General features: G+C 35.9%; 1 protein-coding gene across 9 annotated transcripts in view; it reads right to left on the bottom strand.

Annotated features, from left to right (window-relative positions):
• The window catches only part of mamo (maternal gene required for meiosis), a 147,504-nt gene that overhangs the window by 4,809 nt on the left and 126,548 nt on the right, over nt 1-16,147 (bottom strand). For 7 of the 9 annotated variants that reach the window (XM_070218732.1, XM_070218731.1, XM_070218733.1 and 4 more), the window contains 3 exons: nt 3,407-3,573; nt 1,366-2,866; nt 196-665 (listed from right to left, as the gene is read on the bottom strand). In XM_070218732.1, coding sequence (XP_070074833.1) covers nt 196-665; nt 1,366-2,866; nt 3,407-3,573 — 2,138 coding nt within the window. Of the gene's footprint in view, nt 1-195; nt 666-1,365; nt 2,867-3,406; nt 3,574-4,820; nt 15,764-16,147 lie in introns of those variants that run through there. The other 2 variants (XM_070218737.1, XM_070218738.1) reach the window with 1 other exon arrangement.

Raw genomic sequence — 16,147 nt, 5'->3', positions numbered from 1 at the left:
TAGCACGAATGAATTTTTTAAAAAAATTACTAGATCTAGAACTCCTTTTCCTCAAAATTTTTAATTTATAATCTACTAATATATAAAACTATTCTTACTATAGTGCAAAGGTCCCAAATCTGTAATATTTAGTAAAATCACTCTACGCAGTGCGGTTTTAAATTCCTTTTCAATATAGACCAGATGTAAACTCACCGCTTGTCCCGCTGTCGCTCGGCGGCATCGACGCGCAAGAAGTTGAGAATGGAGGCCTCCTGGGGATTAAGTCCCAGGAACTGCTCGTTCGGAATGCGCTCGGCGTTGATCAGCGAGGTTAGCGAGCTGAGTGAACTGATGCCGCCGCCGCCACCTCCGCCGCCTCCCGTGGAGGAGGAACCGCCGGCCGATCCGCCGGAGACGCCGCTTCCGGTCGCCCCGCTTCCGCTTCCGGCGCCGCCCGAATTCACCTGCGAGTGGGCGGCAGCTGCGGTGGCAGCGGCCACAGCGGCAGCGGCAGCCGCCGAGGAGGAGGAGCCGGCAACCGAGGTGGCCACCAGCGGCAGTGAGACGTGGCCCAAGTGGCCCGGCAGCTGCGACTGCGGGTTGTGGTGGTGCTGATGGTGATGGTGGTGGTGGTGGTGGTGGTGTGGGTAGGAGGGATCCGTTTCCAAGTGGTGCAGGCGCGACTGCAAGACAAGTTGGTCGGGAATTTATATATTTATTATTCTTAAAAGAGGAATTTTTTATTGTGGGAAATGCATTTTCGTACACTGATAGAAAGGGTACTTTTAATACGCTTTTTTAAAGCATCTTTTATTAATTTTAAATATGAAAATATTAAATTTAATCATTACAGTTTATTTTAAGATTTTAGACTTGCATTTTAATATAAAATTATTTTTCTTTATGCCGTAATATGTTTAAACTAAATATCTAAAGCATATTTTTCCTGAAATATTATCCAATTAAATCGTCAATTTAATATATGTATTAAGTTTTGTATTAAATATTTACGTTTTTGTATAGGTATCCTTTAAATATTTAAATATACGAATCTTGGCATTCAATGTAAATATACTTATTTTTACTCTACCATTTCTTGTTCAGTGTAGTCCAATATTGTATGATATATATTATTTATATATTTTTATTTAACAAAAAAAACTGTTCTAAATCTTTTGAGAGGTAGAGGTGATATAATTTTTGAAGCTTTATTTTTTAAATATAAATAAATATCTTGTAATTTTGTATTATATTTTATATTACTCATCAATTAACTGTTCTATGTAACTTGAAATAAATTTCAGTTATTTTCCACTACTTTTTTAAAAAGTTATAGGGATTTTCCAAGATGATAATGGATTATAGCTCCCATTTTAGACTCACCCGCTTGTTTGTACTATGAATGCCGTCGGAGCTGCTGATGTTCGGCTCGGTGGCGCTGGTGGAGGCCGAGGCCGAGGAGTTGTTGTCCTGGTAGAGCATCGTGATGCCCGCGGAGTCGACGGTGTTGTCCTGTTCGTGCTCCTCGATGTCGTTGCCGCGCGCCTCGCCGGCCAGCTGATCATCGGAGGAGGTGGTGGTTCCGCCGCCCACCTCTCTTTTGACATTCACCCGCAGATCCTCGCCCTCGTCGGCGAGCATGGGCTCCTGGGAGCTGGTCACCACATCCTGGTCTACCGAGGACCCGGAGGCGGAACAGGCGGAGGTGGGTGGAGCTGCTCCGACGCCTCCAGCTGATCCTCCACCCAGTCGCCCTACGACGCCCACGCTCTTCTTGCCGTGCAGCCGCTCGAGGGCGTGGTTGAGGCGGTGCTTCTTGAAGCTCTTCAGGTAGCGGAACTGCATGCCGCAGACGTCGCAGGTGAAGAGCTTGTCGGCGGGCAGGCGGGCCCGGTGGTTCTGCTCCTTGTGCTTGGCGTAGGCGCTGCGGTAGCGGTACGACTGGCCGCACTGCTCGCAGATGAAGGGCTTCTCCTCGCCGGGACCCACGTGGGGGTGCTGCAGGGCGGCGTGCTGCTCCAGCAGCCAGACATTCGGGAAGTGGGCGTTGCACACGACGCAGCGGGTCTCCTCCTCGATGGTCTCACCACCTCCGCCGCCGCCGGTGACGCCGGCCGATCCTGCGCCCGTGCTGAACAGCGAGGAGCAGGTGTCCGAGGGACTCTTCAGCATCTGGCTGAGCTGCTGGGTGAGCAGCGGCGGGGTGGAGGAGGTGGACGAGGAGGAGCTCTTCTCCTTGAGCTCCCCACTGCCGGCCGCCCCGGCCAACAGAAGTTGGGTGTACTGCCTCAGGCCGGCGGCATCGACAATCACACTGCCTGCTCCTGATCCCGAAACCGATCCCGAAACCGATCCCGAAATGGGAGTGCGTCGCTGGCGCTGCAGCAGCTGCTCCAGGGACTCCTTGTACAGCTGGGCACTCCGCTCGCCGGGCAGCTCCATGATGGTCACCTCGTCGCTGTCCGCCGAGCTGCGCTTGCAGCTCTCCTCGCCGGAATCGTTGGACATGGCCTGCGTGGAGCTGGTGGCCATTTGCTGCGGCGAGGGCGATGACTTGGGCGCCTGACCATGACCCTTCCCCTGCTGCTGCTGCTGCTGCTGCTGCTGGTAGAAGGCGGTGGGCGTGGGGTAGCGGAGGTTGAAGGTCTGACCCCCAGCCCCATTGCCACCCGCTTGAGGTTGCTGCGGTTGCTGTGCGTGTTTGTACTGGTTGTCGCTCGACGAGTTCCGACTGGTGGAGGCCGAGGAGGAGGCGGTGGTTGCCGTTGCCGTCGCCGTTGCCGTGACCGTCGGCTGAACCGACTGGTAGTCCTTGGTCAGCAGGTCGCTGAGGGTCGTGAAGCGTTGCGGAAAGTCCTTGGGCGCCGTCAGCAGGCCACGTGTCCTAAGGGGTAGCGAAAATGATTAGTACTCCGACTTATAAGTGGTTTTTAATGCTTTTAATGCTGGATATCAGTAAAAGGTGACCCCGATTTGCACTTATAAAGAGCGTATACTGAGAAATTCGGTCTGCTTTGTCAAAGTGGCATAACTTCTAAGCTTTGTCTTGATATTCTCCAGTTATCTGCATTTCTCATTTTAATATTTTAACACTTTTTAATTTCAAGGTGACCCAGAATTTCACTCATAAGTCCAGTAATTTGACAAATCAGTGGGTTATATTAAAATATCACTTGTTTTAAATGTTGCGGTTAAATTCTCTAGTTATCTGTTTTTTTTTTATTTTAATAAAGGTACAATTTATATCTTCATGGTGACCCCGAATTACACTTTTAAGGCTCGTTACTTGATAATTCGATTGGCAATGACTAAGTGCGATATCTTATATCTTTTGTTGTTCAACTCTCTAGTTATCTGAATTTTTAATTTAGTTTTAAAAACATTTTTCACTTTGAAGGTGACCCCGAATTGCACATTTACTCACCTGAGGGCCTCTTCGGCCAGCCAAGTCTGGTGGTGGAGCAGGCTGAGAATTCTGGACGGATCGATGTCGAAGAGGCTCAGGCCGAGTGGCGAGAAGGGGAAGGCGAAGGGGGTTGGGCAGCGACTGGCGGCCATCGCGCTCATCGGGGAGCCGAAGTTGCGGAGCAGCTGTGGGTTCAGAAAAGTGGATATTCAGTCGGGTTCTGGCACTACAATCGGTGTATGGAGTGCAGGGCCTCTGTTCTGCTTTCTTTTTGGGGGTCAGAGATCGGGGCTCAAAAAATAAAGTATTCCTTAGTTCTAAATTGAGGTGAGTGGGGGGCTGCTAGACTGCTTGTCTTGTCTTCGGGGAATCGAAATCTATTTCCTGGGGGAGGGGTCGGGTTGGGGTTTCGTATTCAAGGTTCGGGGGTCGTTGCTACATTTCCAACTCATGCAAGGCAACTGAATACAAGGCAAGCAAACACTTAAAAGCCACACAAAAAGACATCTAGATGTGGTCGAAACTAACTGGCAGATTTGGCAAATGAAAGTACGGAAGAGTCGAAACGATAAGTCGATAGATAGTCGATAGAAGGAGAAGAAGCAGCTGGAGTAGTGGGTAAATATACTTACATATTTATGTTCGGTCATGAGTTCATTTGGGAACAAAAGATTACTTAGGACTAGAATAGAATTCTCGAGACTGGGAATTCAAAACACAGTGTTCAATGAGATTAGCAAATGGATTTTGAATTTAACAAAGACACTTTTTATATAATAATCTTAAGATTCTCTTATTAAAATGAAAAACAATTTAAATGGCCGAAAAATGTCCCTCAAAAAATGGTAAATAAAATACCTTTAAAGCTGGAAAAAAATATAAAATAATATCTTTATATTATTTAGACTTTTCCATGGCAAAGCCACGTTCGTTAATTAAAACTCGAGATGCGGCAAATATTTTTTAATATTTTTATTTATTTAGAATTTTATTTCATTTTCTTCGTCTCTTTTTTGTTTGCTTCTCGACTTGCGTTTCTTTCATTCTTTTTGTTTCATTCTTTACTCTGCTTGTATTTGTCTGTAAGAGTGTGTGAGTGTCGCGTGTGTGAACAAGTTCTTGGGTTCTTGGGTTCGTTTTCGGGTTCTCTTTATAAGATATCTCTTCGTTCGCTCGACCGACTACTTGAAATGTTTTTAGGCATAGACTATAGACTATATAGCTAGCTATATATGACTGATCCTCCTGCTGATCCTATAGGTTTTCATGTTCTGCATGTGATTACTTTCATTTTCATTTTCTTTAGTTTTTCCCTCTAGTTTTAGCTTGCTGTCTTGATTCCCTCTCGTTAGCCATCCTCCTTTTTCGATCTTTGGGGTTTTTGGGGGGAATTTTGGGTTCGGATTCGGGTTCGGATAGAAATCAAATCTGCTTTGGAGGCCCTTCTCTGGAAATCTTCTTCTCTGGCTGTTTTTTTTTGTCTTGTTTTAGCAATCTTCATATTTGTGTTTCGGTTTTTTGTTATAAACTATGATATGCCTTGCTTTGCTTAAATATTTTTCTTACTTTCCCCTTCTTCATTTATGTTTGTAATAATTTTCATATAAATTTGTTGTTCTGGGTGTGAATGTGGGTTTTTTTGGTTTTGCTTTTGGTTTGCCTAAAATATGTTTTTTTCGGTTTGACTGTGTGTAAGTAATTGAATTCCATTTGGTTCTAAAATATTTTTCTTGATTGCTTCTATTTGTTTTATTTGTTTCCTTATATCTTGCTTATTTTTTGTTTGGTGCCTGATAAGCTGCTCTCTTTAGTTTTTAGTTCTCGAGTTTACTTTAGTTATTATTCAGCATTTGGGTCAACTCGAAAAATGAGCCGAGTCGAAAATTGAGTGGAGAGTTCTTGTAAGTAATTATGTTTGCTCAGTGCTTTTGGTTTTTTAGTACTCGTTTCGACTACGAAAAAAATATATAGTTAGCGTATATTTTTAACCTTCCCTTTTTTGTTTTAGTAATAATAATTATTTGTTTTTTTTTTTTGGGTATTTTCCATATATATCTGTTGAGTTCCCCTCAAGCTCTCTGGCATATAGAGTACAAAGTACCTTATAGAACTACATATATAGTTCCAGCTCGGGTGTGTTGGTATGGGTGCTGGATGTGAGTGTGTGTGTAAAACGATAAGGAATGTACATGAGAGTGAAATGGTTTTTTATTTTTATTTTTATTTCGCTTTTGTTGGTTTCTTTCATTTGCTTTTTATTAGCCACAAAATATCAAAATCTTAATTCGAATTAGATAAAAAAAAATAAATGAAAACTAAATAGTATCGATTGGAACTTAAATTGCAGTTTATAGTTCTATATATGTGTGTATATATAATTTGCATTATTTTAGAGTCGTTTTAAGTTTAAGCTCGCTCAATAAATAATGGGAAATCGCTTAACTTAGGATAAGGTTAAAAGGTTAATGAAAAATGTTAAATGTTTAATAAAACTTAAGCAGGTGATTATTTTGTATCTTGTATTTTTTATTTAGGGTTTAGTTTTAGTTTAGTTAGTCGCTGCTGCTGCTCTTAGTGAATTTTTCGGCCGCGGCCTTAAATTAATTATTGTATAATTCTTTCATCGCATTCTCTTAGCTTTTTTTGTTGGTTTTCTGTGTGTTTCTGGTGTGTGCTTACAGTTTACAGTTAGTTAAGAATATATATTTATATAAATTATTTATGTATCTTGTATGTCTATATTGTAGGAACATATTGACGTAATCATAACGTATTGCAGCTATTTGTTCATCCTCTTATTTCGGTTATTGTTTACTGTTAAAACGTTTTCTTCGGATTTCGGTTTGTTGTGAATTTCAAGTATTTTATATATTTTGTTTTTTGTTTTGTGTGGTTTTTAAACCGCCTTACTCTGTTTATTAACCCTCTTGCTAGGCAGTTCCGTCGCATTGGGGAGAACAGCTCTTAAATTCCATATTCTTTCGGATGAAAATCCCCTGAATCCGAGCTGTTTTCCCTCGCTTTTATTGATTTAGGTTCGATAACTTAGGAGAAAATATTTAAAAAACGTTTAAAAACAAACAAATAATAGGTGTTTAAAAAATATTTGTAAAATTATTTATGAATGAGCCTCAATAGGGAACTTACAAAAATGTTCTCAACCATCGTTTACTAAAACTATTAATTTGCTACCCATTTTTCATTTTCCATTTTCCCACTTGTCGTGTGTATGCTGCTATTTTGTATTTTGTATTATATTTGATATAATTATTTTGGATGCTTGGCTTGAATTCCGAATTCAAGATCAATTGGAACGAAAACAACTACACTGGAAATATAAATAATTATTCGGCCTTTTTGCTTTCTCATTTGCTTGAGAACTTATTGAGGAAGGTTAAAAATGTGTGTTTCATTCGTTTTTTAGCTTATTTCGAAAATATGGTTTTTCTTTTTCCTTTTGGGCTTTTTAAATTTATTAAATATGTTTACATTGTTTTTGTGGTGTTTTCCTTCAGTGAAAATAGTATTATTCTCTTTCATTACTAAAAACTAGTTTAATTTCTTGATAAATTGGTTTCTTGTGTGGTTGTGTTTTTCGTATTTCGTTTTTTGTGGCTTTTCCTTCTTCCATTTCTGATCGTTCCAAACCTTTTATTTTCTCTCTTTTTTGGGGATATGCAAAACTACTTTGTTGTTGTTTCTACTTTGTTTCTCGATTTGGTTGAGTGTGTGTGTGTGTGTAGTATAGCTAACTGCCTAAAATTCGCAAATTTTCCTTGCAGTTTTCTAATAGTTTTCCTTATTTTTTCTTCATCTTTTGTTAGAAACTAAGTTCTGTTTTTTACATGCCGTAAGTACTTTTCTTTTGTATAAATGTAGGTGTGGTTGTCTGTGTGTGTGAGATATACTAATGTATAGGTGTGTATGTATATTTAGTTATATATATATGTATGTATATATAGATCTCAATGCCTCCCATTGCTCGCTAAAAAAATAACTATCAAAAAAACTGCAATTTCCATTTTTGACTTCCGTTTTTTGTTTTTTGTGTTTTTTTTACCTTTTTGCTCTGCGCGTTTTTATAAAATATTACTTTAGTATGTATAATGTATATATGTATTGTATATATATATTTTTTTTTGGTTTTCGATTTTTATTTTATTTTTATTCTGTTTTTTGTTTTGTTTTGTTTAAAGGGGAGTAGGCACTACAGTGTTGTTTTTTCTCTCTTTCCTCTTTACCTTTTTTCTGACGTTTTCTTTTTTTGCTTTGTGTTTTTGTTTTCTCCTGTGATCTTCTTCTTCGCACGCTAATTTCCAATAAATTGATCAGCTTTTCCCCCACTTTCTTGTTCGGCAAATATAAAATAAGCCCCACAAGCTATATGTACGTAGTATTAACAATTTTCCTCGCTTTTCCTGGTTTAGCCTAAATTTTCCAGCTTCACTTCCGCTTTCACTTTCACTTCCGCTCGCTCGCCTCTCTGTATATGTGTGAGTTCCTTTCTCTGTGTGAGTACGTGTACGTGTCTTGAGCTTATACCGAAAAAAATTGTTGACAACTTTTGAAGCTTTCTTTTAGGTTTCCAATGTCCTGCTATTTGTTTTCTTCATATAATTACTATATATAAGTGTATAGATATCATATTTTCTTTAACTTGACTTTAGCGTATCAAAAAGTGTGTACGTTGTGTTTTTGTTTGTGTGTGTGTTGGGTGTTGGGAAATGTACATTTTGAAAGGGATATTTTTTTTTGGGAGGGGGCTTTAATATTCATTAAAAATTGGTTCTATGTTTGTCTCCTGTTTTAGCCCTACTTTAGACTTTAGACTTGGTTAAAAGTTTTGCTTGCTGTGTTCTTTTCTTTTTAAGTAGTTTCAAGTCAAAAATGAAATTTTCCAATTGACTGCTTTTTCTTCTTCTTAAATTCTGTATTGTTTGTGTGATTTTCGGTGCAATCAGGAAATTAGTTACTCGAATTTTTTAGAAATATTTTTGAAAATACTTTGCAAATTTTCGAAACTTGTTTACCTGATTTTACCAAAAGTCACGCCTATTTTTTGAGTGTATTTTTAAAACTTATTTGTGTTTGTTTTTGGTTCGTTTTTTATCTATGTACAGTATGTCCTCGAATTGTTAGCTTGGCACTCAAACATATTTTGTTTTTCTTTCTTTGTTTCATTAGTTTTATATGGGTTGTTTTCTTATTGGGTTTGATGTTGTTGTTGTTGTCGTTATTGTGGTTGATTTAATACGCCGATGAAACCAATTGCTAGTTATCATTATGTTTAGTTTATTGCGTTTCACTGTCCCGCTTGCTGCGCTTACAAGTTTCGCTTAACGAACAGAAAAAGGCATATTGAAAGTAAGGATTTGTCAAACAGAAACACATGCGGTATACAAAAAATATACTACGAATACTACGAACAAACAATCTTTATATGCTTTCACTTCCATTGTCATTTGTAATCCTTTGTATTTAATTATTATTTTATTTTTAGTTTTTACTTAGCATTTTCTGTTTTTTGGGTTTTCGGTTTTATTTGTAACACTGTAAAAAACGTGGAAAACATCTATGAGCTGGGTGTAAATATCAATTGTTAATTGTTAATTCATGTCTTGTCTTATCTTGTCGTTCATTTAATAATTGTTTCTATTTATCGGTCTATCGATCGTTTCACTGTGGGTACTTAAATTATTTGTATTGTAGGTGATTATGTAAATCAATGAAGAAGGCAATTCGTCAACAGGGTACATGTGTGTGTAGGTATGTGTGTGGCTCAATCAATCAATCAATCGTTATACTGTACAAGTAAATGCCGCAATTCCGGGTGCCCAAACTAGTTCAGATCTATTTATTTACAGTGTATGAGAGATAGTGGTCTATAGATTATTGATTCGCTGATTGTATTGTAGTGCTACTTGTTTTTTCAGTTCGGTTTATTGTCACTTGAGAGAGAGTTCTATTGGTAAATGCGTATATCATCGATATTTTCGATAACTTCGATTTTTCGAAACCAGTTTGTGACCCTTGAACTCAGAAATTGCGGCATACTTTTCAGCGCAATCGAGATTTATTTAGTTATTAAAGAAGGCATTTATTGTGTTTGGAGCAGGGGCAGGAAGTCGAGGTCCTGGTAAAAGCCCACTCTTTTAACTATTCGGTGTTAACAAACAAAATAAGATGTAAAGAAAACAAAAATCAATCTTTATATTTCATCTATTGTTTAAACTGTGTAAAAATCATTTCTGTTTAGCTTATCATTTCACATCTCATCGTCGTAGTTGCTGTTTGTTCTTCTTGATTAGAGTTATTAGAATTAAAAAAATACGCTTCAATTAAAAAATATAAGTCGATTGTAAACATTTTCTATGTATGTACGCAATGCATTTGTAAAGCATTTCCTCCGCAGCCATTTTGTTGTCTGTTTTCCATATTTCTATATTAACTTTTTCAACACTTTTTTGTAAATTAGATTCGTGTTTAAATATTGGTACTATTGTTGTTTGTTGTTTGCTGTTGCAGTTGTTGTATATATTTGGTTGTATATAATATATATATATATCTAGATATACACTGAGCGATATATGCATATATAAATATTGTTTGTTGTTTGTTGCTTGTTTCTGTTTTTCTGTTCTGTTCTGCTGTTCATTCATTAGTTATATTGTATTGGAAGAATCTGTGTTTACCCTGAGCACTTTTTCTGCTAGAACAAATTGAAAATGAAAATTGGAAATGAAAAATATGATTGCAAAAAATGTCTATGCCAAAAATGAAAACCGAAACGAAGTTTTCAAAAGGTTCTCTTGCCGAAACTTGCAATTTTATCATTTGACTTTTATTATATTGAGTTGGAATTTGATTTGATTTTTTTTGGGGAATTTTGTCAGGTAATTTTGCATAACTGTTTTGGTTGTTTTTTTATTTTTTATTGATTCCTTTTTTTTGGTTTTTAGTATTTTTGGTATTTTTTGTGTGCCAAAGCTTCTCTTTCGAATTTCTCGCGGAATCGTAATCGTTTTCAAAACGAACTAAAAACATTTGTATTACAGTAAATTGAGTATGTAAATGTTGCTAGTATGCATTGTATGTATATAGATTTATATAAATTCGACTTGTATGCAATTCTAGCGTAATTGTTAATTAACTTTATTTTCCTTTCCCTCGTCACCTCGTTATTTTTTTTGCTGTACAAGTTGAAGCTTCGATTTAGGCATATATGTATATCCTAGGGGGTTGGGTTGGTTGTGTACGTGTGTGTGTATGTGTCTGTGTGTGGGTGCGTCGCTATTTATATAGGTTCATATATAAATATCCTTACTTTCGCTTTTCGAAATATTTTGTATACATATATAATTTTGTATTATTTTTGTTTTTGTTTTTGCCGTTGTGTTTCTTGTTCTTGTATATATAATTTTAAATTCCTGTTTCCTTTAAAATGCATTTTTGCAGTTACGCCTAATGATATTTTTCTTTTTCTTTTCCATTCGTTTATCTTTTACTTTTAGGTTTGTCCTGTGCTGATAACTCAAGGAAGAACCTAAACCTAAAGCAAAAATCTTTTAAAACCGTACCGAAATATCTGAATATATTTGCTGCCTCTATGTGGGTGCCTTAGGTGCCTCTATAATAATATATATATAATTTTGTTAGCTTTCGAATGCTTTAATTTCAAAACTAAACCTTTTTGATTTTTTGGAAACTAAAAGAAGCTAAATCAATTTTGAGTCTTTCGTTTCTATTTAGGCCTAAAAGTTCTTTACTCGTAAAATTTCCACTAAAAATTTGTGTTAGCATTGATTTGATCCAAAAGTACTTATTTCTCTCTTTTTACATACGCAAAAAAACTGGCAACATTTGAAAATAAAAACAAAAACCTCAAAAGAAAACGAACAGAAAAAAGGGGATAACAAAAGAAATTAAATTAAATTAAAAACAAACTGTGTGTCGATTTTTACGTTTGCTTTTAGGGTCAATTGGCAATTTTGTATATTTTGCTATATGTTTATTAAATATTTTGTTTTGCTGTTTGTCAAGGAACTTGTTAGAAATTTTTATTCTTGTTGCTGCTGTTTGATGGCTTGTTGAAATATTAAAAATAAAAATAAGAAAATATTTGAAACACAAATTAACGTTTATGGGGGAACCAAACTAAGGAACTTTTGATCACAACTTAAGCGCTAAGCTAAATCAATTCTTATCGATTAATCTTAATGGTAAACCATAAGAATGAGGGCAAATGAGAATGCTGACACAATGAATTTTTCAATGATATGTGAAAAGTTTTGGATGAGCGTATAAAAATGTAAAAATGAGAAAATGAAAGTTGATCGTAGAAAAAAAGCCAAAAGTTTTAGGATGTTTTTTTTATTTTCATTTCTGTTTGTCGCTGGTTATTTTCATTTATTGATTTTGAATTTAAATGTAATCTTTGACATGTGTTTAGTTTATTTTATTTTTCCGGTAGCCTGGCTTAATTTCTTTTCTCATATAGCTTACAAATTCATTGTGTTCTGGCTGAAAATCGTTTAACAAAATAATATATGGACGTGGGTAATACATTACAGAACGGAAAAAAGTTCGAACTTATCAAAGAAATAAACAAAAAATATATATCAATTTGTTGCCACGTTTTTTTTAGTTCAATTGGTTTTGTTTTGTTGCTAAAGCTAAATAAATTTCATATAAGTTGGTATAATAATAATAACATTTCGCTTAAACATTTAGAACTAAACATATATATATATATATGTGTTTATATATATAATTATGTAGGTGTTTATATTAAAAAAAAAAATTAATAAGAGACACAGAGCATGAAACATTGTGTGTATGTATGTGAGAGTGTGTTTGTGGGGGTTGTTTGTTTTCAGTGCATTTATTAAATGTAAAAAAATTGCAAAAAAAATAGTTTCCTCCGGAATCGAAGCCCCCAACGCTCGCCCATCCTCTTCCACCCTACTGTCTACTCTTTTTTCCCTGGAATGTTTTGGTTTTCTTCTCCTGTTTTTCCTTTTCTGCGGCGGCTGTGCGAAGACTTTTTGGTCTGGCTGTGCCGAAAATAAAAACCCCTTTTTGGTTTCTAATTTCCCCTATTGAAATGCAATTAAAATTATCGAGAAAGCTTTTGTTTTTTTTTTTTGTTTAATAATTATTTATCCATTACTTTTATCGTTATTAATTGTTTATAATTTTGTTTCTAAAAGGCCGAAAATCACAATTTTGTTTTGCTTTCTTTTTTTCATTTGTTCCTAAAGGTTAAATTTTGTTTCGTGTTTCGTTTACGCTTGATTATGTTGGATAATTGTTAATGCAGATATATCCGTTGTGTTTTGCTTTGCTTTCGTTTTAACATCACAATTATTGAATTGATGCCTGTTGCTTCTACTCACCCTAAAGTCCACTAATACTGCATGAGAAAAGTAAGCCAACAACAAAGGTGAAAAATGGCAACGCTTTCCCTCGCTTTTCCTCGCTTTTTAAAAATGCAAAGCAAATAATTCTCCTTCTTCTACTCCCTTTCATATTTTTAGTTTTTGGTTAAATATTTTGTTTATCCTTTAATTATTTACTATTCTTGTATTGCTATCACAGCCAAATTGTTTAATCCAAAAGTTTTTGTTGTTGTTTCCGTTTTTTCCTTTTTGTTTCTTGCCAAAAGTTTTCTTTGTTTTTGGTTTTTAAAATTTAGAATTTTGAATTTTGTCTAGCGTGCTTAGTGTGCGTTTGTTGTTGCCTCTTTTTTCTTTTTTCCTTCCCTTAATATTTTTAATATTTAAAAATTTTGTCGTGTTTTTTTGTTTAATATTTTTTGCAGCTTATTGTTGTTCCCAATCCGTTGCCAAAAAATTGAACAAAAAAATCTTCGCCCCCAGCCGCAGAAATCTATTTTCACATTTTAGCCCCAGCCGCAAAAGTTTTGTCACAAACTTCCTTGGTTTTTGTTTTGTTTTATAGATAATTTTTGTTTTCATTTGTTTAAAATTTTGAGATCGATTTGCATTTCTTCTGGTTTCACTTGCAGCTGTTGCCGGGCTAATCACTTGTGTGGGTGGAAAAGGACTTTTCTTTATTTCATTTTTTTTTGGCGAGAGTCTGCGGAGCTTCGGCTTCCTTTAAGCCAAAGTAGAGAATCCGTGATAACGTGATAACACAAAGAATCTATAGTTACCTATGTAACGCCTGGATATATCTAAGCTCTCCCTTCTGCTTTAGCTACTAGCACATTTCGTTATCGTAAAGCCAAAAGGGGGGTTTTGTGGTTCTCGTTCAAAGCAAAGTAAACTTGGTTGGAAAAATAGGTGAAAATACGTGAGCTTTTGCGTCAAGAATTTTGGTTGATATTTAAGCCAAATTTTCTGTTTTTCTTTTCCTTTCTTTTCTACCCTTAGTTGGTATTCCTAGTGTGTGTGTGTGTGTTGGTTTTTCCCTCTACTACTCATATACATATATATATTTTTTGGTTTATGTATAAGATTTATATAAATATCGTTAAGATCACAGATATTCTATGTAATTCTGCTGCTGCTGCTTTTCTTTATCATTTTTCATTTTTCTCAAATTTAATCTGAATTCCAAAAATGTCCCCTTGCTTTTCGGTTTCTGCATTTGGTTTATATAGATATATAAATATTGTATATATTTATATGTATATGTTACTGTATAATAAGTTCTGTGAGTGTATAATATACGCGTGTGTGTGGGCGAAGGGATCGGGGGACTAAGTTGCACTAACTCACTATCGAAAAGAGTCTATATAGTCTATATAGCGATTCTTGTGGTGTTTTCTTGTTCTTCTTGTTCTTGGTGTATTGGGGATATGTATGTTCTACTGCGTTCACTTGCTCGAAAATAAAAACCGAAGACGCACAAAAGAAGGCTACATTTAAGGTATTGTTGAATTGGTGAATTGTTGAGTTGGTGTTTTCGAGTGTTCACCAGTTCACTTTGCTTCTACTTGGGTTTTCTCACCAGTTCACTTTGCTTTCAATGATTTTGAGTGTGGTGTGTTTTCAGTGTTTCGGGTCTCGGGTTTCGGGGGCCTCGGGTGTTTTAGCTTTCTCGATCGGGGGACAGGGATTATGTTTACTTTAAGCTACTTTAACGCTTTATTATCATCGTCAACGTCCTACGTTCTCGGATCCTTCGGCTTCGGCTGCTACTTATAAAGATACATCACGTGTGTTCACTGTTCTTTTCATTACGTTTATGTTTATCGTTAATCGTTAATCGCTATTGTTAGCATTACTAAATCGTATTCAATTAGATCAATTTTTATCATGTATAGTTTAGCAATTTTTTATGTTTTTAATATTTTTGTAAATTTCTTTTCAATTTTTTTTTGCGCTTTTTCTTTCTTCTTTCTTCCTGCCTATTATGTCTTACATTCTCTAACATATACTTTTGAAAAATATATATATCATATATATATGTATATATATATCATTTTTATTAGATTCCTGCTACAACTCTCACGCTGCGCTTTAGCATTTATTTCCTTTTCCTGGGTAGAAAAAACGTTTCTCTCTCCATTTTCCTTTTTTCCTTTTCCCGCCATGCAAAAAAAGGGATATACCTATCTTCCCCTAGCATTTCCTCACATCTGTCATCCAAGGGAGGACTCCATGGTCCTCTTTCATTATCATCATCAAAAAAAAAAAACAAGTTTGCTTCTTGGTATAAACTTCAACAATTCGACAATATGCTGCTATATAATTATTGTATATAATGTATATATTAATATATAGATGTTTTTGTGTACGGTTATAGCCTGCCTGCTCTATTGTGTCTGTGTTGGTGTTGGTGTGTTGCTGTCTCTTTCCTATTTGCTAGAGTTTCTGCTTTTGCCCAGAACTTTCCGAACTGATGCCTCGTTTACATAATTAATAAAATATATACATATGTATATACATGGATTCAACGGTATATACATATATGTGTGTGTTGTTGTGTTTTGGGGCTGTTGGTGTATTGGTGTATTGTTGTATTGGTCTCTCCTCATCCTCCTCCTTCGTTTTTCCTCCTTAAGTAAGTCAAAGTTCTTGTTGGCTCGTCCTCATCAATTGTTGTTGTAGTTGAAATTGTTGGTGTTGTTGTTGTTGTTGATGTTTTGCAAATAATTTGCATTATTATTGTTGTTGTTGTTGTTGTTGTTATTGTTATTATTATAGTAGTAATAGTAGTAATAATAATAATTTAATAACAAACTAAAATCGTTTCACTATTGCGGCAACTCATCCTTTGTATCGACCGGGCTGCTGGGTGACAAAAACTTGCGCACGTACTTGGGAAAATGCGTTTTCTCGTGCGCCTTGAGTATCGTTGAGCGCGAGAAGGTTTTCCCGCACATATTACATCGGAACGGCCGTTCGCCTGCAAAGCGAGATTTCCCCGTAAAAAGGACAAGGAAATCAAGGAGATATATGTTTCGATATAGATCAAAATTGGTTTGCAGAATCGAGATGGGGGATGATAATGAAAGGAGCCTAAGCAATATCTTCAAATCACTTTTTTTTGTACCATTTACAAAATCTCTCAATAATAATTGGAATTTAATAACTTTTAAAATTGGTAATATTTAGAATTAAAATTTGTCTTTAAATGGTTTTGAAAATACCTAAAAAAAAAGTCAGTGTTACCAACACAGTTATTTGAAAATGGGTACTTTTTTAGACAATATTTTAAATAAATTATTTTTACAGTTAAAGGGCTTTCAGTGTCAAAAAGAAAAATAAATTTAAAAAGTTTACCAGGCGT

Source organism: Drosophila takahashii, chromosome X (genome assembly GCF_030179915.1).
Source record: "Drosophila takahashii strain IR98-3 E-12201 chromosome X, DtakHiC1v2, whole genome shotgun sequence".
NCBI lineage: Eukaryota > Metazoa > Arthropoda > Insecta > Diptera > Drosophilidae > Drosophila > Drosophila takahashii.
This window is presented reverse-complemented; position numbering and strand designations above follow the sequence as displayed.